The following is a 27,431-nucleotide window of genomic DNA, read 5'->3' as shown; positions in this document are numbered from 1 at the left end:
ACGAGCCATCAATAGGCTTGCTGATGAATTAATGAAAATACACCACTCAAAACGAAGGGCCAAACCTTCCCAGCGCTGAGATTGGTCCAGTAGCAGGCCCAACAATACAATGAACTCCACATTACAAGCCATTTTTAGAACATAAGATGCAAAAGGAAAAGGGCTGAATCTGATAGCTCTTGGGCTAAAAATTGTGCCCAAAACCAAAGGAAAACCAAATTTGATCGTTTTGGGCTTCGCGTCAGATAGGCTAGCTTGTCAGGCCCAACACTGAACTGAAGGCCGTCTAATACTTTGGCTGCTTTAGACACACACACATACAAGGCTAAATTGGAGATCAACATACTGAATTTAATCATATTATCTACAGGTCGTGAAATGTTAAATTGAGCATAATGACATATTAATAGAAAAAAAGCTTCAACTGACTTGACTAAAAAATAGAACAAACTAGCGTCTTAAATATTTAACCATAACTATATGAAACATTTCAGAACCCAACAGGTCTTAGCAAAACCCATGTAAACTGCTATGGCTGCCTGCTAGCTTTCAAATTATAAAGAAACCATACATGGCCTAATGAACACTAAATGATCATTCTCATGAATACTGGTTTCAAACTAAAGTCCTGCTTCAAAACACTCCCACAAAGAACAGAAGAACCAACCAAATAAACTGCATCTTTATTACTCTTTATTACAAATAAAGTAACTAAACCTTATGCTAACTTGAAGTCCTACATACTTTATAACAATAGACTTATCAGGCCTTCACATATAATATTTTCTATTAGACAAATAGCCATAAAACACATTCAAACCACATGAATACTGCAAAAAATTAAAACTAACAAAGGAACTAATTGAATTTGGGAGAAAACCTGGAAATAAAAAAACATTTCATTAGATTTTCAGCTACATAGAACAGTAGGCTTACACTTCAAAGATCATTTAGAGTCCAAGAGGTACCTGGATATTGAAACAAAGCAAAAGGGAATGAGAAGTTCAGCAAGAAACAGAAGTATGAGTAAATCAGCAACTCAAACAACAATATTCAGCTTCTTCAGACCCTCCTTAAACCCAGAAAACCAGAAATCCCTCGAAAACTTTGAAGTTCTTACTCACAGAGAAAACCAAAGAACAATTCCAACCAATTTTCAACCAAAATAATGCAGAAACTTTTTAGTATTTTTTAAGGTCTGATCTAAGATTTTTTGAGTGAGAGGAAGGTCTATATATAGCCCTTTTGGGGTGCCATATGCTGCTGAAAACAGAATGAGAATTATTCCCTCACAAGGCATCTTTCCTAACAGAATTGGGACAGCTGGCAACCTCTGATTGGCTTTAGCATTTGTGATGGCCAAAATTGGGCCAGCTGCCCCAGATTCTAGAAGTTTCCCTTCTAAAAATCTGATCTCTTATTCCCAAATTAACCTCCTAAATTTCATCTATTAAATTAAGACCCTAGGAGTGTTTAACAATTACAAACTATAACAAACAACACAAAAATCTGAATTAAAATAAAGAAGATCAAATGGGACAAATCCTAACTCAATTAAGCTTTTATCTGAACCTAAATTCTTTTATCAATGAACTTGAAACCAAAACGACACAAAACAAAAACATTTGAACCTAACATGAATTCAGAATTCCTAATTAATGAGTCATTTTCTGAGAATTAAACCTATTGTACCAACTAACATCATTGTAACAGGGAATCAAATAATAACAAGAAGCTAACATGCATGATTTTGGATTAAATTAACTAGATACAATACTAATAAACCCTAAAACGACAAACTGACCAATCAATGACTGTGATAAAAAGCACAAATTAACCCTAAACTTATGTTATTAACCAATTGAAAACAACGACCCTAAACAAACTACGATTAATTCAACTAACAAAGAAACATGAGCAAAATAACGAAACAAATATAATAATAATAATAAAACAGAAAAAATAATAAAAGAAAACATAATCAAGAGAGAAAAGAGAGGGAATGTACCAATCTTGGCCGAAATGAATCGACAAATTGAGACGACTTGACGAACGATGAAAGAAATCAAAGTTTGGCCGGAATCTGGTGAGTCAATCAAAATCTGATGACCTCGGAATGAACTAAAACGAATGCCAATTGATTTCTCTCATTAAAAGCAATCAATTAACGTAAGCTTTAGGTCAAAACGAGTTGGAATTGCGCGAAATCAGAAAAGAAAAAAAATTAGGGTTTCTGTAATTCCTAGATTTGAAATTGGAGGAAATCTGTTAGGATTTTTGGGAAATAGGTACAGGGATAGGGTTTAGGAGGTCCTGGGGGTTGCGTGGGAAAAATTTGGGGGTGATTGGGGTGGTCCGCCGCAGGCCGGTGAGGTGTGGGATTTGGGGCGACTAGGTTAGACTTTGAGAGAGATGAAGGGAAATGAAGGGAGTTTGAGGGGCTTAAGGGGGGTGGTTCAGACCGTTATATTGGGGTGGAGTGGTCAATTTCGGACCGTTAGATCACATAGGATCAACGACCAGGATAGAGAGCAAATAAACGACGTCGTTTGGGCATGGTAAGGGAACTAGGCTGGGTAAAAAGGTTGGGCCGGGGAGGATTTTGGGTTTTAAAGGGGTTTTGGGCCACCAGGTTAGTTCTCGTGGGTGGCCCAAATCGAAAAAAATCTTTTGTTTTGTTTTTTTATTTTTTTTTATCTTTTTTTAAATAATTAAAAACCTAAATTAAATTTTTAAATTATAAAATTAAGCCAATTATCTAACTATAATATTTATAAAAATTAGTTTCTCCTAGATTAAAAGAAAAAGTTACTAATCTAAAATTAAAAGCTAAAAATGTAAAAGTAAGCCAATTTTTATTTTTGATTTTTATTTTTAATAAAGCAACTAATTTACTAATGAATCCTAAAAATTTGAAAACAAAATCTCAATGAAATGCATGGTATTTTTGGTATTTTTCATGATTTAAATAAAAGTAAACATGCACAAAAAATGCAAACAATTAACACAAATCCCTACAAAAATCCTATAAAAGTGCGGACAATTGGAAAAAAAATTATTTCTTTAATTTGTAGGAGTATTTTACATAGGAAAAAACTCACGTGCTCACAAAGTTAATGCCTAACCGTTGCCAAAGCACTTTGGCATGGTGGCATTGGAAAAAAAATGGTTTATGGATTCCTCCTGTAAGTGGCAAATGGCGCAGTGTGGATGCTGGGAAATGTGTAGACTGTGGAGGTGGATGGATGTGGGCAGGCGATGATGGCTCATAAGCCATAGGAAATATTTTATTTTTTGGGGTAAGTGTAGTTTCCATAGCCATTGGAAGGAGTTATTTTGTACGTAAGAATGTAATGTTTGATATAGGGATTTAACTATGAAGATTCCACTGGGGTGAGACCCCAATAGATGTGGTCATGTGTATTAGGGTTTGTGATGGTAGATATATAGTGATTAGTAATTAACTCCTTTATAGTCGTTGGTAGCTCAAAGGGTATTGTTTGGGCACTTATGGAATTCCCTGTTATATAAAGAGATAGTGATGAAGATTGATCAATTTGGGGTAGAGGACCTTCAATAATTTTCCTTAGATTAAATTAGTGTCTAGCCAAGGATCATCCCACAAACTTATGTATTTTTCATTAGCTGGGTGCCATTTGATGCCAGGTTGACATGAAGACCACCCATGGGTGATAGCTTTCCAGTTGGAGGACACAGTTTTGGAGGTAGTAGTTGTTAAGTATTTTGAAAGGATTATTCTAGCTCAGTGTGAGGAAGGTGACTGAAATAGTCTCCAAGCTAGGGAGCCCAAAAATGCGTTATTTTTATCTTTGAGGTTTTGTATACCCAACCCACTATTTTCTTAGGTAGTTGGCCTATTTCCCATTTAATAAGATGTAACTTGCGTTTCTGTGATATGGTACCCCATAGAAAGTGTCGTTGATATCTTTCTAATTTGTTAGTGACATTATGTGGTATTTTGATTAGTTGCATAACATGATTAGGCAGACAATTAAGAGTAGCTTTGATCAAAGTAGTTCGTCATGCCATTGTTAGGAAATTTATTTTCCACCCTACTAATTTATTTTTAAAATTATCTAGTAGGAACTGGAAATGGGATGTAGTTGGTTTTGTATTGAAATTAGGGTATCCAAGATATTTGCCAAAAGTTAAACCCTCCTTCATATGGAAAGCATTGGTCACACTTTCTCTAGCTTCCTTGAATGTGTTCTTGGAGAAGAATATTTTTGATTTTGTATAATTAATAGTTAGCCCTTACACTCTAGTAAATAGGTTTAGTGTATCAATAATTGTGTTGATGCTCTTAGTGGTCAATTTAGAAGTTAGGGTAATATCATCAGCAAAGAGTAGATGAGATAATGGTGGACCATGTCTAGATAACTTAATAGGGTGCCACTTAAGGTAGTCTACATCAACATGAATTTTCCTGGATAGCATTTTCATGTAAAATATAAAGATGTACGGAGATAGTTGATCCCCTTGACGAATGCCTCTTGAAGGTGAGAAAAAAGGAGTTCGTTGGCCATTAATTAAAATGGATATTGAAGATGTGGTTATGCAAGACATTATGAGCTTTATAAACTTAGGAGGGAATTGGAAGTAGTGAAGTGTGTCATGTATAAAGCCCCATTCAAGCTTATCAAAGACTTTTTTTAAGTCTAATTTTAGTAAGAAGGCTGCCTGGGCTCCTTTTTTCTTTCTAAAGTGGTGCATAATCTCTTGCACTATAATGGCATTGTTAGTGGCTCGTCTATGGGTTTGATGATGTAACGACCCGGTCATTCGTTTTGAGAGTTATAGCCTAATTTCCCCCATCTATGATTATTTATGTATTGTTCAGCTGTGTTGAATTGTATCGAGTTGGTAGGTTTGGGTTCAGAGTAGTTTTGGAGTGAAATGAACACTTAGTCTCTTAGTTAGAAAGCTAAGTTAGAAAAGTTAACCGGAAGTTGACTTATGAGTAAACGAATTCGGATTTGGATTTTTATGATTCGATTAGATTCGTTGGGTGATTTTAGACTTAGGAGTGTGTCCAGGATGTAATTTGGAGGTCCATGTTAGAATTAGGCTTGAATTGGCGAAAGTTGGAAGTTTAGAAGTTCTTAGGTTTGAATTCAAGGTTGATTTGGTATTTTGGTGTTGTTTTGGGTGTTCCGGAGGTTCGACTAAGTTCGGATAGTGATATATGACTTGTTGGAATTATTGGTTGAGGTCCCGAGGGCCTTGAGTGAGTTTCGGATAGGTTTAGGTTGTGTTGAACTCGTTTTTCTTATGTTTCGACATTGTTTTTTCAAGCATAAATGATATCATATTTAACAAACGAGCTCCGATTTCTTCTTTGATTGAAACATTAGATCTGTATAGTAATTATAGACTTGTAGAAAAAAAAATCATCGAATTTGGACATCGTATGAGGATTTTATGGTTATTTTACTAAGAATTAGGTTGTCAGATTTTTCAGATTAATTACGGAATTGCCACTAACGGTGTATTTAAAAATCTGCACTATTTGCAAATATTGAAACCAACATATCTCCTTCATTATAAGGTCAAATTGAGTTATTTAAAAGCCTAACTTGGCTAAAATTTTACAAGGAATCTATTGGATGTATAAAACGTGAGTTTCGAGTTCATTTGTCATGAGAAACGAGGTGGAATAACTGGCAGAAAAATGTATAAAATAAGGGTTTGTTCGTTCGATCATATTTTGAGTTGGGGAGCTTGGATTTGGGCAATTTTGGAGGCGATTTTTACCATATGGATTGGGGTAAGTGTTCTCTATTCGGTTTTGGTTATATTTGATGAATCCATCTTCGTTTTTGGGATTTGATTGATGATTTCAAAGTGAAATTGGGGGAGTTAGGGCTTGAGTTTTGGAGAATTTTAAGTAAGGATTTGAGGGACCAATCAGAGTCTGATTTTGATGAATTTTATATGGTTAGACACGGGAGAGGAAGAGGTTTATAATTCTTTGGCTGATTTCGAGATGTGGGCCTAGAGGCCGGATTTTGGCCGATTTTGGATTTCTGGCATATTTATGTAGTTTTTATTGTGGAATTCGATTCTTTAGACTATGTTGATAGTAGTATTCTGATTATAGATAGACTCAGAGCTTTTGGAGACCGAGTCCAGAGACGAGGGCATCCCGAAGTAGGATTTTACGATGTTAAGGTAAGTAACAGTTTTAACTCTGGCCTTGAGGGTATAAACCTAGAGAATTTGATATCATGTGATTGTTTGGAGGTAATACCCATGCTAGGTGATGAGCGTGTAGGTGTATACCTTGAGGAATTGAGACTTGGTCCATCCCATGAGGCTGTGAGGCCTAATAACTATTATCTGTGTTTATGCATTTACTTGTTGGTGAACTTGTCTGACTTTATGTTAGAGATCATGTTTAGGTTTCATTCATGCTCACGTTATTTGTACTCAGTCATACAGATTATTGTACATGTTTACCTCAGTCTATATTATTTGCTAATATGTTGTGATACTTGATGTGGGTTGTGTTCCCTTATTTGTTGATGATGGTGAGGCTAGTGAGGTACATGACTAAGTGAGGCCGAGGGCCTGGTTGTGAGGATATTAATACCATAGTGTGTGAGTTGTCCGTGCTTATCGCTTGGGTTTTGGGAGCCCCCCCCCCCCCCCCCGGAGTCTGTACACACCCCCAGTGAGCATATAACGTTGAGTGTTAAGTGCTGAGTACAAGTGATGAGTGATGGGGTGACATTGCTGTGAGGTTGCATTTACTTTTACTGTTGCTGCATTTATCTGTAAAATTTCTTTGTGGCATTTACCGAGTTTTGGAATTTACCTCTTTATATTTGTTTATTTTTAAATTGTGAAAATAAATAATTGGACTATTTTACTTAGCTCGTCACTACTGCTCAGTTCCTTAGTTATTTTGTTTACTACTGAGTCTTGTACTCATACTACACCCTGCACTTTATGTGCAGATCCATGTGAGTTAGACGGCGGGGATCGTTGAGTTCATGCCGGCTATCTATGGAAATTGCAAGGTAGCTGCTAGTGTCTGCAGGACCTTGTTACTCCTCTTGTCATTTCTTCTTTTGGATAGTTAGACAGTTTATATATCTTAGTTTATAGTTTTAAACGCTCATGACTTAGTGACACCCCGATGTTTGGGACTCGTTTTCATATTTTATATTAATTATATTTAGAATTGATTTAGTTTATGAGAAATTCAAATGTTGAAAATATTTTATTAAATTCTTATAATCGATTTAGTAGTAATATTTTGGGAAATAGGCTTGTCTTGTAACACGATAGGTGCCATCACGACATAGTTAGATTTTGGGTCGTGACAGATGCATTTGACAATAATAAAGCTGATTGCTCAGGACTAATAATATTGATTAGGAAGGGTTTGATGCGTTTGACAATTATTTTTGTAATTAATTTGTAAAGAGTGTTACAAAGACTAATTCGTATGTATTGAGTGATTAATGTAGGTTGTTGTGTTTTAGGTATTAGACATAAATAAATTTTGTTAATTTCGGAGTGAATGTGATGTGTAGTAAAGATTTCCTCACAAAATGATATGATTTGGGATTTGACTTGAGGCCAGTATTGCTGGAAAAAATAAGGATATAAACCATCCGGCCCTGGTGCTTTAAAAGGTTGGAAGGATTTAAGTGCTTCACTGATTTCTATGTGTGTGATTGGGGCTTCAAGTATTGAGTAATCATTTGTGTTGATGGAGTTTGGGTTGTAGTTAGGGTATGAGTGGGGAGAGTGACTAGTAGTGAATAGTGTGTGGTATTATTCTTCAATAGAATTATTTATATCTTTTTGGTCTAGTATCCAATTCCCGACAGAGTCTTTTAGAACCGTAATACGGATACGTCGATGCCTCTGAAGAGTAGTTAAATAAAACAATTTGTATTGCTATCACCATGTTGGAGCCAATTTATCCTGGATTTTAACTTCCAAAATTCTTCTTCGAGTTGTAGAATATCATTAAATTGGGTAATTAGATCCTTTTGTAAATTTTGTAGGAACTGGCTAGTTGTATACTTGGAGGAGTTTTGTATCCATTGTAACCTTGCTAGTAGAATTTTTGTTTCTGAAATATGTTACCAAAGGTGATCCTATTCCATTCCTGGATGTGAATTTGGAAATCTTTTATGGCCTGAAGAGTATGTTTATTTGGATTACAATTTTGGGCAATTATTGAAGAAAATTGAGGATGAGTGGTCCAAATAGTTTCAAAGCGGAAAATTTTATCCCGAGGAGCTTTATTATTTTTCAAAGTCAATAGCAAAGGACTATGATATGAGTGTGTTCTTGGCAAGTGGTGCACTGAAGCCTCAGGATATAGTTTAAGCGATTCATAATTAGCTAAGCATCTATCTTGACGTTCTAGAATTCTATTGGCTAATTGATGGTTAATAGACCAAGTGTAACGACTACCCGTATATCTTAGGTCTACTAAGCCACAATAGTTAAGGCATTTTATAAACTGATCACTTCGACTATTATTAATTTGGAGTCCACCATATTTTTCATTAGATCTAGTAATTTCGTTAAAATCACCTCCTATTAACCAAGGCAACCTAATTTGATCATGTCAAATACGTAAATTTTCCCACAGTACATTGCGTGCATGGGTATCATTTTTGGCATAAACAATAGATAATAACCAAGCGTTAGGATTAGGGTATACCTGGATAATGGAGTAAACTTCTTAGCTTGTGACTGCCACTTGATCAAGTTTGATTTCCTTCTTTATCCACAGTAGAGTGATTCCTCCAGAAATCCCTTCAACTGGTGACTGTGCTAAATGTGAGAAACCAAACTCACCCTTAAGATGTTCATGATCTTGCATGTGCATTTCCAGTAAAGCCACAAGAGATGGTTTATAGTAGTTAAGCATTAAATGAAAATTTCTTTTAAACTCTGGTGATTAAGCTCCTCGACAGTTCCATATGACAAACTGCATGGATTGATTATTGAGTGGACTTGGTGAAGTCTCCCTCTCCAGTGTTGAGGATGTGTTCATTAGTGCTGGGATCAACACTATTGCAAACTTGCCCACCTCTAGTTTTCTTGTTGGACGTATGTTTAGTGATACACTTTGTAGCTCGGGTGGACAAGTTATGATCGCTTTTCTTTTGTACTGTTCTTTGAGGATGTATATTTTGTTTCCATTGAGATAGCTCAGTATAGGAAGTGTTTCTCTGATCTATGTCATAGTTGTTGCTACTTCCAATTGAGCTATGTTGTCTAGTTCATTGTGAGATAGACTGGGTGGTGAAAGTGGGCTGGTTGGTGGTGTCAGAGAATGGTATGGGGCTGCTTGTGCATGGAGGTGTATTATGGGTGTTATTGTTGAGTGAGGTTGTATCCAAGGGACAAAGGTATGGGATGGTTGTTGTGGTGGATAAAAGGGAAGGTCCATGTTGTTCAGTGGTGGAGATGGTGGCATTAGCATTGGGAGAGGAGTGGGAATTTGTTGTGTCATTGGTGGTTGGTGGTGAAGGACTGACGGGGGTGCATTGACTATAGAAATTGATTGTAAAGAGTCACTCCCATGCACATTCCTTCGGTGACTATCTGAGCTATGTCTGCCGGATTTTATATCATCACTATTACATCTTGGTTGTCTATTTCCATGGTAAATGTCAGTGCATGTTCCTGCATGCTCATTTCTAGCCATGACTGGGGGTAAGCTTGAGTTGGTGGGTATTGTATGATGCAGATGGCTGAGGGTTGTGGTGGGTGTTCCTGTGGTGGTTGCATTGTGATGGTGTTGATGAAGATCAGATATTGGAGGAGATTGGTGTTGGTAATGGAGAGTGTTCTCCTGTGTTGAAAATTGTAATGTGACCAATTCATTTGAGAGTGGGGTGTCTGTTAAGGAAGGTTTATGTGTAGTGGTATTGGTTTTGGAAATATATGATGAGGGGTCAGTAGGAGTTTGATTTTGAGTAGGTAATTTAGCCAGCTGATTTGATATGGGTAATAGCTCACATGAAGGGGTTGTGATAGTTACTTGTGTGGGGGTATTGGGCTTTGTCAGACGGTATGTTGGGTAATTGGGTAGTGAGTGAAGGTGTTGGGCCTTGAGTGTTAGGTGTTGGGCCTTGAGTGTTAATTTGGGGGGGAGGGGGGGAGGGGGTTGAGTTGCCGTAATGTAGGCCTGCAATTGAGTGCCTATAGTTTGGGATGAGTTGGGTTTGTATGTGTCCTTGTTGGCAGCTGTTATGTGCTCGTGTGTCACGTGGGTTTGTTGTGTGCTTTGTGTATATGTAGCAGATGAATCAGCAAGGTGATTGGATGAGTGGATTGGATAGTGAGTCTTAGAGTGTGGGCTTAGTGTGTTATTGTTATGCTCATGGACTCCAAGACTCGGCCCATTAGTAGTGCCGGTTTGGTCCATTAGTTCAGGAGTATTAAGGATTTTTAAAGTGTTTTCATTAAAAAAAATTGGGTGATTTGAGGGTTTAGTACTAATTAGGGATTTGTTAGGGTGCATGTGTTTAATAACAGAGGTATTATTAGAGTTAGTAAACGTACCTATGGGTTCCGTGCTGTCACACCTCCTTTTTCTACTTACACCCCCCGGAGGGTATAAATGGGTAAAGAGAGTTTTTCCAATTAAAGGACAATCGAAACAGGATTTATTATAAAGATTCAGAGTCGCCACTTGGGAGATTTATGGTGTCCCAAGTCACCGATTGAATCCCGAATCGAGGAAAATACTGACTTTGTTTAACAGTCCGCGAACCAAAAATCCGAGTAAGGAATTCTGTTAACCCGGGAGAAGGTGTTAGGCATTCCCAAGTTCCGTGGTTCTAGCACGGTCGCTCAACTGTTATATTCGGCTTAATAATTTGATTTTAGAATATTTTGAACCTATGTGCAAATTTAACCTTTTAACCGCTTTTAACTTATTTAAAGAATTAATTCGAGGTCATTTAAAACACATCGCAAGCCACACCACATGAAATGCACTTGTAGTTCACGACACGCTCTATTTAACCTTGTTGGAAATTAGAGTCGGGTCACATGAAATGCACCCCCGGATTTTAACATGCTTATTTCATTATTATTATCCAAAATTATGGCAGGGTCACATGAAATGCACACCCGAGCCCATTTAATCTAATTAACATAGTTCAGCAATCTAGTTTCTATACTGTGACAAAATCATGTTCAGCTATAACCAATTCAAGTAAACACGAGCAGATAACCGAGCGAGCAAATTCAAAACCACGGAGATCAATTACAGAATCAACGAGATCATGCCATTAAACAAATAATTAATACCAAACTTGCGTAAAACGAATAGAGGGTGAAAGAGGTGAACCTCAATATAGTCGGTTCATTATTTTGAACTCGAAAATGTGACGAGCCGTGGACAAGACTCGAATTAGCACCGGAAACTCGGACTCGAACGCCTCAATAAATCTCACCCCAATCGAACTCGAATCCAATTCTAGCACCTATCTATTTCCCTCGCTCACTGATGACACAGTCTTTAACAAGCTTTACAAATGGTTTTGCATTGTCAAACAATTCACAGCAGCGTTCTTTACAGGAATTTCATCGAACAACACGGCGGCTCTAGGTAAACAATGTGACTTGGCATGCAAATCAACCAAAACAGAAAACACATACACGCTTAAAACAAACCAGAATATCCATGCAAAAGGGCATGAATTACCTTTGAATTTGTAAGAACATGTTGCCCGTTTACAAAGAAACCTAGGCCTATGAAGCTAAACACGGACAGACCTGACTCTTCAGCCTCGACAGGAACTCAAAACATACGGAAGCTCGGATAGCCTATCAACGAACAACTCGACGGATCGGACACGGCGACCTGAACAGATTCAACTCGACTTTGAACCAACGAGAAACTCGACTCGATTAAGACACTTTAGCTATTTCAGATGCTGTTTGGAGATGAGGAGTTGGGCAAAAGAGCTGGATTTTTGAGCTCTTATCGAAGCTTTTGATCAGTTTTCATGGCCTCTTGGAGATCGTCGTTGCCAAGCCACCGCCGGCAACCAGATCCAGCGAGCGAAGCAGAGTTTCGACTTCAGCAATGGTTCATTCATTGGGTTTTTGGGGTTTTCTCGTGTCTAAGTCGTGAAGAAGATGAAGCTGGGGTGGGGTTGGTCCGACGTGCATGGGTCGTGTATGGCTGTTGCCGCTTTCCGGCGGGTTTCAGAGAAGGATCAGTAGGGGTCATTTATGGCTGCTTCCTTGTTCATGGCTGCTCAAGGAAATTAAAATGAGGGGAGGGGGTATGCTTGAAGAAGACGACGCAGGAGGGGTTCGGGGGGTCGTGAAGAAGACGACGCAAAGGGGCGGGGTTCCTGCACAACTTCTGCGTGTTTTGCTTTCTCAGCCTTTTTTGTCCCTTTTTTTTCTTATTCTTTTCCCGTTCCTTTTATTTATAGTCTAGGTTTTTTGTAGGGTTTTAGGTTAAGGGGTATGGGCCTAAGAATTATGGGCTTGACAATTGTGGGCTAGGTCCATAATTAGGCCTAAAGATGGGTTGCTCGAGCCCAAGCTCTATTCTTTCGCTGCGAACGAGATTAAAAATACGGGCTCATTTGTTAATTATTCCTACTATTCAAATAATTATTAAAATAAAACTAACCATTAAAACAAATCTATTTTTGGTATTTTCAAATATCATATTAAAATAAAAATACGATACTATTTTTATATATTTTTTAGGATTTTTCTTTAAGATTAAAATGACTACAAAACATTAATGAACCTATTTTGTGATTTTTTGCTTTCTTGTAATAAAATAACGTAAAAGAGTCAAAATTACTTAAAATATCTATATTATGCCTAAATTAAATATTTACGCGCTAAAATATGAAAAATCTTGAGGAGGGGCAAAAATCACATGTCTACACGCGCCACCATTGTTGGAGTTCTATGATTGGACGTTGGTTGAGATTGGTAATTTTGTTCTTGAACAGTTTTTGGATGGGAAGATGACTGTTTTCCAGTCATTATTTTCTATATGTGAGTGTGTGTGTGCATAGCGTGTGTGGTGTTACTGGAACTATTTGATGTTGAAGGTTTATTAGGTAATGGTATATACATAGTAGTGGTGGTGGGTGTCATTGGAGTTGATGCTGAGAAACATAGGTTTTTTTTTATGTGTCCAAGTCTACCACATAATGTACATAGCATATTGAACCCTTTATAGACTAGTTGTTGTTTGTGGGATCCAATATAGACATGTGTTTTGAGAGGTATTTCTAGCGGAACATCGATACATATTCATGCATATCGACCCCGTGTAGTTGCTGACGTGCAGGTATCAACTTTGAGTAGGGATCCAATTTTCTCCCCAACACGTTGAAGTATTTCTAAATCATAAAACTCCATAGGTAGTTCAGGTAGTCTTAACCAAATGGCGGTGTATGTGAGTTGTGAGTTAGAAGCTATGAATTTGGGTTTCCATTTGCGGACGGAGACAAAGTGATTAAGTACGAACCAAGGTCCATTATGTAGGGCAATGAACATATTTTCTTCCTTTTGGAATTTCACTAGGTAGAAATCACACCCTAGATCGATTAGAGGTAGTTCCTCCGTGGGTTTCCATAGAGCTGTGAGTTTTGTGCGTGTTGGTGCCCCACTTTCCTGCCATACACTTTAACAATAACGGAATATTTTCAAGGCAAGTATAAGCGTGATTTATCGGCGGAGGTAAGTGGTATAAAGGTGTTTCTGTGTAGTTCATTTATTGTTGATTTGTCTATCAAGTCGAGAGGGGAATGTATTTGTTGGCATGTGTTGGGGTAGGAAGTGAATTGATTGCTGCTGAGCAAAGTTTGGGCAAAGGTGAGTGGTCATGGTGTGGTAGTAACTAGTACGTTGGTCTGTGGACGGATTGAGTGGTGGGTCAAGATGCATGGAACTTAGGTCCGGTGGTTCTAATGGTGGAGAGGTGGTGATGGTGTTCATTAGTAGAGAGAAAATTTGGTCTTATTTATGTCCTATTTCCCGTTGAGTTTTACTTCTAAACATATACAATAGTGTTAAGAAAACCAAGACTTTCCAAAGGTTTCAGTTGGAAAACAATATTTATAATTAGCTTTGTCACAAATTTACGATCTCTTCCTTTGTTTGTGTTCTTTTAGTTCAGGTCTTAAATCTAAATATGGTTGGAATTTAAATACTAAAAAGAACAAAAAACGTTAACCTAATCAAATTTTAAAATCAAGGGGAAAGTACACAAATCCATTTTTAGACCTATTATTTAGGGATTAGTCAGTATTTATTTTGTCCTGAAAATTTGAACTAAAATTTTAAATTTCAAGATTTTGTGTCGAAAAACTGAAATTCAGGACTCATTGACTAATTCCTAAATAGTTGTCCTCTAAAATGGCTATATGGTGTCATTTTTACAATTAAATATGGGTCATTTTTATATACACTTATTTTTGGGGCCACCATTGAAGTTATACCCACATTGCACAAATTCTTGTAAATTGTACCAGCTCGAATATAAAGTAGTTCAATCTCTACAATGCACTTCAGAAATTCGAATCTTAAGTAGTTCAGTTTATCGAATGCAACTTCAGATTTCGAATATTAAATTCTGAACATAAACTTGTTCTTCAAATTTTATCAAATTATCAAAATAACAACATAATTAACAAACTCATTTTGCAACTAAAAAGAAGAAGAAACTCTAAACACAAAGAAGAAGAAAACAACAGTCAAGAAGAAGAGAAAACTGTATGTATCTGAAGTTATCAAAAAATTGGATATCAGTTAAAAAATTTTTTTAAAAAAATAATTATAAATTCAATAGGTCCCACAAAACTAGGCTCCACATGAAAATTTCTTATTAAATTTTATTCGGCCCATTAAATTTTCACCAAGAGTACTATGGGCCAACTGATAGCCATTTCTGCTGAGTGGGCTTTGGTTCTATCCATTGCTCAAGTCACAGCCTCAACCGACTCATGTTCTTTCCATGGGAGAAGTTAAAAAATAGTCAGATTTACAAGTGGTCATTCAAAAACAGTCAGAATTTTAAAAATAATCAAATTTAATCACTTTTTATGTAAAGATAAATCTGAACGAAAACACTGTCAAAATTCGGAAAATACTCCAGTATATTATACTGGAGTTCCAACGCAAGTATAATGGAACTCTAGCATATTATACTGGAGTTCCAGCATAAATATACTGGAAATTCAGCATAATATAATGGAGTTCCACTATAAGTATGCTAGAATTCCAGCATAATATACTGGAGTTCCAACAAAGTATACCGGTCCAGTATAATAATTTGGAAGTTCATACACAGGTGCTCAAATCTCCAATATATTATACTGGAACTTTCCGCGTGTTGGAGTTCCAGCATAATATGCTGGAAGTTCATACACAGGTGCACCGAACTCCAGTATATTATGCTGGACCGGTCTCTGTTGCAGTAAAATAGTGGCTATTTTTCAATGACTTGGCAAACGCTGACTATTTTTGAATGACCAGTCCGAAAATTGGCTAGCCCATGCTATTTTTACTCTTTCCATTTTGCTCTTGGGTATATATTACTATTACTATTATTATAAACTATTTTACCTGGTTAATTATGTTTTGCTAATTTTCAAAACTAAATGTATCTATTTTACAAATTATATACATTCCCGCGACCCATGCTACTCTTTAAGATTTTTCACATATATTTATGATCTAAGTAAAAATATGTGAATTTAATTGAATTCTTCAATATAAGTCCTTCTCTTTTTTTTTTTTATTTAAACAATCTAACCCTTAAAATAAAGTTAAAATTGTTTAAAAGCCCAACTCACCATTGCACCAGAAAGCAAAGACTACGTCGACAAAAAACAGTACTATCTAGAAAGATGATAGGAGTATTATAGGAGTACTATCTAGAAAGATGATAGGAGTATTATATAGCGACTCTTAAAATAATAGCCGAATACATATATGTATATATTATTATATACAAAAATTATACAGTGTTATGTCAAATTAAATGAAGCATCACAGTGCAGAGGGTATACATAGGCCTCTAAAAATGATTATCCAGTATAATGTTATCTCCAACATTGGTATATATTCATTTAAATTATCCAATCTTTTTATGCAGCTTTACCCATATTCCAGTAAAAGTATTTCTAGTTATTATAACTTAGCGTTTATCCTATTTGTTGGAAGTCAAACAACCAAACACGTTGAGGTGAAACGTTACTTCATGTACGAAAAATTGTCACACAAACTGATTAATTTCATATTATATTTACTTACGCAGAGATTGACAACAGGTAGCAAAGCGGACCTACAATTGGATTTAATTGATCCAATATTGTGTTTATAACATAGTACCATACATATACTTTGGGGGTACGTGAAAATGTTACTATCGATAATAAATTTTGAAAACTCATAATATCAATTTTGAATCCATTAAGTTTAAATCATAACTTTGTTTCTGGTCAGCTGATGTCATGTCTACTAGAGTGGACTTTTTTTCCAAGTAGAGTGTGTGATTTCACCCCAACACCAACTTGAGAGGGAGGGTGACAGAGAGTAACAATATTTATATTTTCTGTATTTGTATAACAATTTAGATGAGATAAAAAATGGTTACATTTGTTAATTACCTGGGAATAGTTAGCTGGTTTGTTGAGTTTGTTAGAAGCAACATGTTCAATTAGTGGAGTTTGTTACATTTTTTTTTATTTCCTGTACTACTCATGTGGGCAATATTACAAATACAACACAATAATTTCTCTAACAATTTGCCTTGATTTCACGAATTAATGTTAACAGCTTCCTCTGATTAATTTCCTCTCTTTTGTTCTTTGCAGTTCTATTATTATTTTTATTTCTTTTTTGCGGAAGATTTGTTTGTTGTGAACGGGGTTAAGGGTAAGTGATTGTTACTGAAAATTAGTAAATGAAATCATGGTGATCGTCTAAGGATAATGAGTTTTTTTTATTCAATGAGAATTACTCGTTAATTTATGACCATAAACGAAGTAGTCTAGAAAGAAAAAAATAACGTGCTAAATTAAAAGAATTTTTTTTATAATAATTCAATATCCCAAATTTACTGGTCTCGTCTAATTCGAATTCATGCCGTTTTATATATTAACTATAAGAACTGTTAAAAATTAACTACAAGTTAACTCTCATTCGTAATATAGTGGATTAGCAACCTGAAAATTTAAATAAGGCTAGTAACTTGGTACATCAGGTAAATTTGCAAAAAAAAATAAAATAAAAAATAAAAAAATAAATAATACAGCTATAGCATGATCGTATGAATGATAAGAGAACTTGCCCAAGAATGCTTAATAATTCAAGTATAATCATTCATTAAGCACCTAATTATGGAAATTTTGCTACATATAAATTTGTCTCTCATTTTCTGATTTCACAACATTGAAAACTGCAACTATGAAGACATTCAAGAGAAATAATAATGTTTTTGTGTCACGTTGTACTCTTATCTTGTTACTTCCTTTTTGCAGGTTAATTTATCTTTCCCCTAAATTACATTAAGTTATAAATTACATTATATTTTCCTTATATTTTAAATGACAATATGTTTGCAGGATTTCAAGTGTATGCCATAGGCTATGACTACTATTTCACTTCAAAGGCAAGATTTATAAGAAATATTTATATGTATTTCCCTGTATATAAAAGTCCTTTTTCTAAAATATGTTTTGGATTGATGTTTTATTTTATTTTTTATTTTTTATTTTATTATTATTATTATTATTATTATTTATGTTTCTATAGTGTTTGGAAAGCCCTCTAAATCCACAATATAGTGGAGGAATTGCTATAAATCCAGAACTCAATTATGGATTAAATGGATGGACAAAATTTGGAAGTGCAAGAATTGAGACAAGAACATCAAAAGAAGGCAATGTCTTCATTGTTGCTTCTCATAGAACACAACCATTTGATAGGTTTTCTCAAAGATTTTATGTTGAGAAAGACAAAATGTACACTATTTCAGGTACAGTCTTTAATTTCCTTTATTAATTTAAATAAGATTATAAAATTTCTCAAACAAAGTGTATGACCTGCAACAACATATAACTTGTCTATAATAAGTCTAACTCGGTGTTCAATAAAACTAAATAAACAACCGACTACGCATAAAGTACAGGTTAAATTACACTAATAATGTAAAAATATTTTTACATTGTCAGTATAATTAAGTTAAATCAATTAAATGAATTAGAGTTGTTTAGTTTGGATGAATTAATTTTATCTCTGTCATTTTGGTATAGCATGAATACAAGTGAGCCAAGGAAATGCTGATGTAGTAGCAAAGATTAGAACACAAGATGGTGATTTTCCAACAGGTTGGAATATTGCAACATCTGGCTGTTGGTCTATGCTAAAGGGTGGTTTTAATGGAAATTTTTCTGGCCCTGCTGAGCTATATTTTGAGGTTAATTTATTTGGAATTGAAATTTTTTATGCCTTACATTTCCAACTTTGTTAATATAAGTTCTTTTGACGACTAAAAAAAAAACTTTGTTAATTCTATTTAGTACTAAATGATTAAATGTTTTTTACCATTGAGGTCATGGTTTCGAGCCGTGGAAACAGCCTCTTACAGAAATGCAGGATAAGGCTGCGTACAATAGACCTTAGTGGTCCGACCCTTCCACAGACCCCACACATAGCGGGCTTAGTGCACCAGGCTACCCTTTTATTTTGCCTTGTTATAATTTGTTCCTTTCTTCTTCTTTTTTGGTTGACATTGACATACATGGTTTTATTTTCAGAGCAAGGAAATTAGTTTAGTTGAATTATGGGTAGATAGCATCTCCATAAGGCCATTCACCAAGTTAGAGTGGAAATCCCATCAAAATCAAAACATTTAAAAGGTGAATAAAAGAACAATTTTTCTAAATATATGTCACTAGACTTTGAACTCTTGTTATCAAAATATAATTATTTTAATTGGGATTTGAAATGAAATATGCAGACTAGAAAGAGTAAGGTGAAATTACAGGCTGTTGATTCTCGGAGCCAACCACTAGCAAATGCTACAATCTCTATCAAACAGATAAATTCTGCATTTTCAATTGGCAATGCTATAAGCCCTCACATATTAACCAATGTAGGCTATCAAGAATGGTACAATTCCAGTTTCAAGCTAACAGTTTTCGAAAACGAAATGAAGTGGTGGTTTACTGAGCCAATTCAGGGCAAAGTAGACTACCATTTGGCCGATGGCATGCTTCAATATGTCAAGAATTATAGCATGTTAGTCCGCGGACACAACATAGTTTGGGAAAATAAAGATCAGTTACCATCTTGGGCGAAAACGTTGTCACCTCCCGTTTTATCAGCTGCAGTTGAAAGGAGATTTTACTCGTTAGTGCCAAGATATCAAGGCCAAATGATGCATTGGGATGTTGACAATGAAAACATCCATTTTTCATATTTGGAAAGTCAGTTAGGCGAAAACGCCACGGCTTATTTTTACAAGAAGGCTCATGATATGGATAGCAATGCTATTTTGTTCTTGAATGAGTATGGTACTATTGAAAATCCTGATGATATGGTTGCAAATCCAGTAAATTACTTAGCCAAGATTCAGGAAATTAGATCAATGGGGTATAATGGACCTCTTGGAATTGGACTTCAAGGTCATTTTGATACTCCAAATATACCTTATATTAGAAGTGCACTTGATATTCTTGCAACTGCAGATTTGCCTATATGGATTACAGAATTAGATGTTTCAAGCAGACCCCTTCAGGTAAACCTAGCCCTCACTTAACTTGTGATGATTTATTTTATAGTTCAAGTTATCGAATCAAACTTACTATATATATAGACACGTAGTTGTTATTGTAGGTCACTTGTGATTACTTACTTTATTTTTCAAATTATCAAATTAGACTTACCATAGACACGTAGTTGTAATTGTAGGTCACTTAACCTGTATTATTTACTTTATTTTTCAAGTTATCAAATCAGACTTACTATAGACACGTATATAGTTGTTATTGTAGATCACTTAACTTGTGACTATTTACTTTATTTTTCAAGTTATCAAATCAGACTTAGTATAAACACGTTGTTGTTATGGTAGGTTATTTAACTTGTGATTATTCCTTTATTTTTCAAGTTATCAAATCAGACTTACTATAACCACATATATGTATTGTAGGTCAATTTAATTGATGGCATAAAATGTATACATTATCTGTACATGCATAAAAGTTAAACTTGTCATTATTATTATTTATTTATTTTTGGATTTTTGGAGTGCAGGCAGAGTATTTGAATGACATAATGTGGGAACTTCATGCACATCCAGCAGTAAGTGGAATAATAATTTGGTCACCATGGCAACCACAAGGATGTTATAAAATGTGTTTAACTGATAATGATTTCAAGAATTTGCCAACTGGGGATGTTGTGGACAATTTTATGAGGCAATTAAGTCATGAGGGCTTAATTGGGACTACTAATGATAATGGCTATTTTGAGACTTCATTATATCATGGAGATTATGAAGTAATAATCAAACATCCAACTACAAGAGATCAGTCCTTTACTCATAGTTTTAATGTAGCAAAAAGCCAGAAAAGTAGTACCCTAGTGAAATTATCTGCTTAGGAAATCAGTCCTTCTCTTAATTCTATTTGATTAATAAAAATTTCGCTTCATTTTCAAATAGGCTTGTTTCATAATTTTGCTTAATTTATTTTATTTCTGTTACTTAGCAGATCGCTTGTGTAAAATTTTCGAGAATGGTAACACATTTATTTAAATGACATCATTGGAAAGACGAAATGAATAGTAATTTGATTGTTAAAAAGAAAGAATAATTTCTTTTATATCAAAAGTTTCACAGAAAACAAACTATTCCCGTATAAATCTGATATTCATTAATTACATAAACAGAAAAGAATACACAGCACGAATTACTGTTTCTTTGAATCAGAAATAACGGTACTACACATATATACATGCATGCAATCATGCATATATACATAATATATACAACCATTTCAACTCGAAACATTATAGTATTATGATTACGAAAAGCAAGCCTTAACCAAGTAAAGTTTCTCTCTTTTACAAAAAAGAGAGTAAAGTTTCTCTTTTTTTACAATATTTAAATAACCGATGAAAAGGTAACAAATGAAAAGGCATGGAATGGGCTGGCTACCATATAACTTTGTGCTATTTTCATTTCCTTCCTCTGAACTTTTTGTATGGTATTATTATATCTATAGAGTAATGTTCTGAGTATAGATATGGTATAGAACTTTTATACTATCAGGTTAAGTGAACCTATAATAATAGGTAACTTTTCATATCAAGCGTGATCTTAATATCCTTAAAATATAGAATTATAATAACTTGGTAAAATCAGCTAAATTGCATTATTGATGCAAAAATTTTTTACACTGTCAGTGTATATAACTTAAACTCGAAATTAGAAACAAAACTTAAGAAGCAAGAACACAACCATGCAGTTGTGCTTAAATACTCTCAGTCACCACAGAAAGACATCTCTCTCTCACACACACTCTTTATTCTCAATTTCAAACATGGCCAAAAAACTCCATTTTCTTCTTACTCTCATAGCCATTTCCCTTTCTTTCTTCTTTCATGTAATCTCCTCAGATTCTTCAATCGATTCTTTCGTCTACGGTGGCTGTTCACAAATAAAATACACACCAAACTCACCTTACGAATCAAATCTCAACTCCCTTCTCACATCCTTTATTAACTCAGCTACTTACTCATCTTACAACAAATTTAGTATCATGGGATCAACAAAACAAGACATATTATACGGCGCATACCAATGTCGCGGCGATTTATCGATGCCAGATTGTGCTACTTGTGTAGCCAAAGCAGTGAGCCAAGTTGATAAACTTTGTTCACAAAACTGTGGTGGAGCTTTACAATTACAAGGGTGTTTTGTAAAGTATGATAATACTTCATTTCTTGGTGTTGAGGACAAGACTTGTGTGTTGAACAAATGTGGGCCGTCTAATAATGGGCTTGATGAGGATTCTATGGGCCGTGTTTTGACAAGTTTAAATGGGGCTGGTGGGCTTTATAGAGTTGGTGGGTCATTAGATGTACATGGTGTGGCCCAATGTGTTGGTGATTTGAGTAATGGCCAATGTCAAGATTGTTTGTCAGAAGCAATCGGGCGGCTGAAAAGTGAGTGTAGTGGAGCAGCGTATGGGGATATGTTCTTGGGGAAATGTTATGCTAGGTTTACTACTAGTGGAGCTCATTTTGATGCCAAATCTAATCATGGTAAGCAAAATTTCTAGAGATTTAATTTACACACGCCTATTGTAAAATCTTTATATTATCAGTATAATAAAAAAAAAGACAATCCGATTGGACAAAACATTCTGCATTCATGTAGAATCGGGGGAGGGACGCACCTCAAGAGGTATTGATGTAGATAGTTTACCATAATGCAAGCATTAGTAGCTGCTTCCACAGCTCAGAATCTATGACCTATATACATTGTCAATAATTCTTTTAACACTATAAGTTTAATATATAGCTATTATAATAGATTATTTACTTTGTTTTCTGAATCACCAAATTAGATTCATTATAGGTAGTTACTTATTTTCATAAGTCATTTCAATCTAACAATGTCGAAATAATTTATATTGTTAGTGAATAAAAGTTAAATACTTTTTTAAGACTTGTGTTGTATGTTATGTTCTCTCTTAAGGGATCGAGTGATTCATACTCTTAAGAGTGATTTGAATCTTTTACCTATAGAGAATAAGCGAATTAATGGGCTTATCGCAAAATTATTTTATACGTTAAATACATTGTACAACAATGTGTTGATTTTTATACATTTCATAGCAATGAAATATATGTAACTTTTCAAGAGAAATCGATATATAATTCAATATGCAAGATTCATATCAATTGATTATTCAACCTGTTTTTTGGATTTCGCATGTCTAAATTACTAAGTTATAACTAGAACAGAATGGGAGGATTTCTGGTTTTACAATGCTGATATATATGATATGAATTACAGAGATTCAAATTATTGTCCCATTACGTGAATATATGTAGATCTACTATATAATCTCTGTGCCATTTTATTCATCGCAGGTTCTCATTTTGAGAATGAGAAGACATTTGCACTTATAATTGGATTATTAGCTGGGGTTGCTCTTCTCATCATTTTCTTAACTTTCATAAGAAGAATATTTGGACGAAATGGTAAGAACTCACTTTTTCTTTCTTTTTCCTTTCTTTTTATTTTCCCTTTTGATTGTTTTAATATTTTCCCTTTAAAATTTCTAAAAGAGATGGTAACAACTTTTCAGTTTTTACCTTTCACCTTTTGCCATTTTTCCTTTTTTTTTCTTCTTCTTCTTTTAGATCCTTTTTAAATTCATATACAAGTGTTTTTACTGTCATTTACGTATTGACTTTAACTGATTCCTTTTTCTGTTTTTAACTTTTTGCAGGTAAATAAAGAATACGTACATGATCAACGTCAAATTGCATTCTTTTTGTTTTCTTTATTTTTATGTTGTCTTTTTTAAAAAAGAGGATTAATGCATAGGCTTAACTGAAATGGAGATTATGAAGTAAAGAGGAAGTGAAGGGAAGTGTACCATAAAAGTGAAAAGAGAAAAAGGCTAAGATTCCGCTCTTAACTTAATTGCCTCGCAAAGAAATTGCATATGCTTTTGTGAACTTGTATTTTGATATGTTTTCATGTTATGCACTTTTATTATAATGAAATTCTTTTGTTTTATTATTTCAGCAATAACATGAACGAACTAGTTTTTTCATTATTTTGATTCACGATTGTGTCCGTTCCGATGAGTTCCTCAAAAGTAATTACACTAATCATCAATATATCCATAGAAAAAGGCCAATAATAACAATTAACAAACAAAAATAAAATCCAATTAGACCTAAAGGTGAAGGATCATTAAAAAACATAATTAGAGCTAAAGAAATCAAGTACATTTTACTAGGGGTGTTCGTCGATCGGTATGGTACGATATTTAGATATTTCGGTTCGGTATTCGGTTTCTTAAAATACTATACCAATATCATATCTAATTAAATTTGATATGGTTTGCCTTTTTTCCGTCTAGTTTTAAATTATTTGGTCTGGTAACTTTAGTTTATTCAGCTCGAATATTAACTAGTACTGCATAAAGCCATAGATTATAACATTCTTAAGTAAGGTACTCACAAATACGAAAATAAAAATATTATAATTATATAATGAAAATAAAGATGAACTAAAAAAATGCCAACCCTAAACGGGAGAAAGGTTGAAATGTAAGTAGGCAACAAAAAAGAAGAAGGGAAAAGGCAAGTATAGTAAGAAAAAATGTGGTAAATTTAAAGAAAACTATAAAAATAACGAAAAGCAAAGTTTAGAACATTAATATTTATGTTATAATCAATAATATGTGTATTACATAATTTAGTATATATTTCGTTACGGTATCAGTATTTCGGTATTTTTATTTTTAAATATCAAATACTGTACCATATACCAATATTTCAAAAAATTTAAATCAAATATCAATATATTGAATACCAAATACCAAATTTTTTGATTTAGGTATGATAACTCGATATTTACCAAAATATGCACCACCCTACATTTTACTCTCAAAATTAAAATAATAATGGACACAAGGGTTATCTTTTTTCCCTTTTGTTACACTGTACGTTTAAGACTTTAAGTCCCCCTTTTATCCTATTGATTCAGCAAGCTGGTTCTTTACATTTTAGCAATGAGTTAATCAAATTTGCATAACATGTATCGTACTATATTCAAAAGGCTTGAATTCCAATACGTTAACATCTAAAAATGGAGGAGGTAAATATAATTGGTAGTCCCGTAAAAATATTAACATGTTATCGCAGGTTAAAAATACTTAAAATTGCTGGAAAAAAAATAAATTACACTGTAAGTTTATATTACTCAAATTTATTAACATTCTGGTAGAGTTATGTTCAATCCACGATATCACAATTTTATTTATTACAAAATAAAGTGCTTTTTACCATACTTTTTCTTCATAACAAAACAGTACACTCCAAAAGAAAATTAGGAGTACATCATTGGAGTGTCATATTGCCTTTTTATGTTTTACCAATACGACAAATCAAGAGAGGAAGGTCGGTGGCTTTAACACAAGGGAATGGACAATATAAGTGGAGTACATGTTAGCTTTTTATTAAATAAATAAAGTGATTCATTTCCCAATTAGTTTACATAAAGGCGAAGCAAGAATTATTCTGTATATTCATGTCCATGCATGAGCTTTAGCGTATATATACTTTATAGACAAATTAAAGAAACATTTTGGAGGAGCAATTAATGTTGGGAATAAACCCCGTAAAAATAATATTCACGGTATTAGTGATAAACGTGGACCACTAAGTTATGGTTGTAAAAATGCAGCAATAATGACACCAAGATTTTACGTGGAAACCCTTCTGAATAAGAGAAAAAAACCACGGCCAAGAATAGCAACTGATATCACTATAGCGTGGAATTTTACACTGTGTAGTAACGAGTACAAATACTCCTAAGACCACTACACCCTCAAAAGAAAAAAATACTCTTTTGCCTTTTTCACCTCACTACAATATCTCTCACACTCTATTTTTCTTCACATACTATTTTCTTATAGTCTATGGAATACCTTGCTCTCTCTCTTTTCTCTCTTTGTTGGTGTGTCTTCAAATGAAACAAAACCGTGCTATTTATAGCAGAGAAGTTACTCACATGATGTCATCAATGACCTCACTATAGTATAAACACAAGAAAATTTGTCTTCCATTTCTACATTCAAAGAAGACACAATTCTCAATTCAAACTTTCACACATGGGGCTGGACCCCACAAATATCCCCCTCCAGTCCCATTTACCTGAAGGAGGTAACAGTGGAGATTCTAATTTGAGTGCATGCTGACAAGTTCTTTGCATAGCTCGAACTTGTCTCTTGGTACTACCTTAGTTAGCATATATGCAGGATTTTCACTCGTGTGAATCTTTTTAACTTGAAGTGATTGGTTCTCCACTTGCTCACGAATCCAATGATATCTGACATCTATATGCTTTGTTCTTGCATGGTACATGGAGTTCTTGCTTGCACTTTGACTGTCACAATAGATAACATACTCCTTTTGATCCAATTCCAGCTCTTGAAGAAACCGCTTGAGCCATACCATCTCCTTGCCAGCTTCTGTAGCGGCAATGTACTCTGCTTCAGTTGTTGAGAGAGCAACACACTTCTGCAACTTAGACTTCCATGATATAGCTCCCCTGAAAAAGTAAACAAATATCCAGTAGTGGATTTTCTGTTATCAATGTCACCTATTATATCGGCATCTGTATAGCCCTTCAAGATTGGATCAGATCCTCCAAAATATAAGCACTCATGTGAGCTTCTTCTTAGATACCTGAGTATCCACTTTACAGCTTCCCAATGCTCTTTTCCTAGATTTTCGAGAAATCTGCTAACAACACCGACTGCATGAGCAATATCTGGTCGAGTGCATACCATTGCATACATCAAACTTCCGACGGTAGAGAAATAAGGAATTTTGGTCATTCTCTCTTTTTCCTCCGTTGTTGTAAGACCCATCTTTTTGCTCAACTTCAGATGACCAGGAAGGGGTGTGTGAACCAACTTAGCACTTTTCATATTGAAGCGCTCTAGTACACGTTCTATGTACTTCCCCTGTGACAAGTATAGCTTCCTTTCGTTTCTCGAACGAGTAATTCTCATGCCCAAAATCTGCTTAGCATGACCCAAGTCTTTCATTTCAAAAGACTTATTCAACTGTATCTTCAATTCGTCAATCTTGAAAGTATTTCTGCCCACAATCTACATATCATCCACATATAGCAAGAGGATGATAAAGTCATCATCAGAAATTTTTTGTACAAACACACAGTGATCTGAAGAAGTCTTCTTGTAGCCTTGCTTCCCCATAACAAACTCAAACTTCTTGTACCACTGTCTGGGAGCTTGCTTCAATCCATATAGACTCTTCTTAATCTTCCTTACCATTTGCCTTGAAGCCCTCAGGTTGTTCCATATAAATATCCTCTTCTAAGTCACCATGAAGAAAAGAAGTCTTCACATCCATCTGCTCAATCTCCAAATCAAGACTGACAGTCAAACCAAGAACTGTCAGAAAGGAGGACATTTTCACGACAGGAGAAAATATTTCGTCAAAGTCAATACCTTTCCTTTGACCAAATCCCTTGACAACCAATCTAGCTTTGTATCTGGGCTTCAAACTATGTTCTTCAACTTTAACTTTGAACATCCACTTGTTTTTTTAAAGCTCTCATGCCTTTAGGCAATTTCACCAACTCATAAGTATGG

General features: G+C 34.7%; 2 protein-coding genes across 4 annotated transcripts; both read left to right on the top strand.

Moving 5' to 3' along the window:
* Positions 1-17,452: 17,452 nt before the first annotated feature.
* On the top strand, positions 17,453-20,663 carry LOC104227896 (endo-1,4-beta-xylanase 5-like). Of its 3 annotated transcripts, XM_070147439.1 has the most exons (6): positions 17,453-17,534; positions 17,619-18,031; positions 18,309-18,472; positions 18,813-18,914; positions 19,016-19,795; positions 20,314-20,663. In XM_070147439.1, exons 5-6 carry the CDS (start codon positions 19,208-19,210, stop codon positions 20,659-20,661), a joined length of 936 nt encoding a protein of 311 aa, XP_070003540.1. In that variant the 5' UTR covers positions 17,453-17,534; positions 17,619-18,031; positions 18,309-18,472; positions 18,813-18,914; positions 19,016-19,207; the 3' UTR covers positions 20,662-20,663. The 3 variants fall into 3 exon arrangements, with proteins under 3 accessions (XP_070003540.1, XP_070003541.1, XP_070003542.1); XM_070147440.1 differs by lacking the exon at positions 18,309-18,472; XM_070147441.1 differs by lacking the exons at positions 17,453-17,534; positions 17,619-18,031 and having other exon boundaries at positions 18,088-18,914.
* Positions 20,664-21,569: 906 nt separating this feature from the next.
* LOC104227895 (plasmodesmata-located protein 7-like) lies at positions 21,570-23,821 on the top strand. Its single transcript, XM_009780263.2, has 3 exons — positions 21,570-22,326; positions 23,161-23,271; positions 23,523-23,821. The coding sequence occupies exons 1-3, from the start codon at positions 21,603-21,605 to the stop codon at positions 23,528-23,530; spliced, it is 843 nt and encodes a 280-aa protein (XP_009778565.1). The 5' UTR covers positions 21,570-21,602; the 3' UTR covers positions 23,531-23,821.
* Positions 23,822-27,431: the final 3,610 nt, after the last annotated feature.

The sequence above is a fragment of the Nicotiana sylvestris genome, chromosome 5 (genome assembly GCF_000393655.2).
Source record: "Nicotiana sylvestris chromosome 5, ASM39365v2, whole genome shotgun sequence".
Taxonomy (NCBI): domain Eukaryota; kingdom Viridiplantae; phylum Streptophyta; class Magnoliopsida; order Solanales; family Solanaceae; genus Nicotiana; species Nicotiana sylvestris.
Note: the sequence above shows the minus strand (reverse complement) of the source record. Positions and strands in the feature narration are given on the sequence as shown.

Excerpts from the sequence above, each read along its gene's own strand:
- LOC104227895 (XM_009780263.2), top strand. The coding sequence starts at position 21,603 with ATGGCCAAAAAACTCCATTTTCTTCTTACTCTCATAGCCATTTCCCTT. Across the intron at positions 22,327-23,160 it reads TGATGCCAAATCTAATCATG|GTTCTCATTTTGAGAATGAG; the intron begins GTAAGCAAAATT and ends TATTCATCGCAG.
- LOC104227896 (XM_070147440.1), top strand. The coding sequence starts at position 19,208 with ATGAAGTGGTGGTTTACTGAGCCAATTCAGGGCAAAGTAGACTACCAT. Across the intron at positions 19,796-20,313 it reads TTTCAAGCAGACCCCTTCAG|GCAGAGTATTTGAATGACAT; the intron begins GTAAACCTAGCC and ends TTTGGAGTGCAG.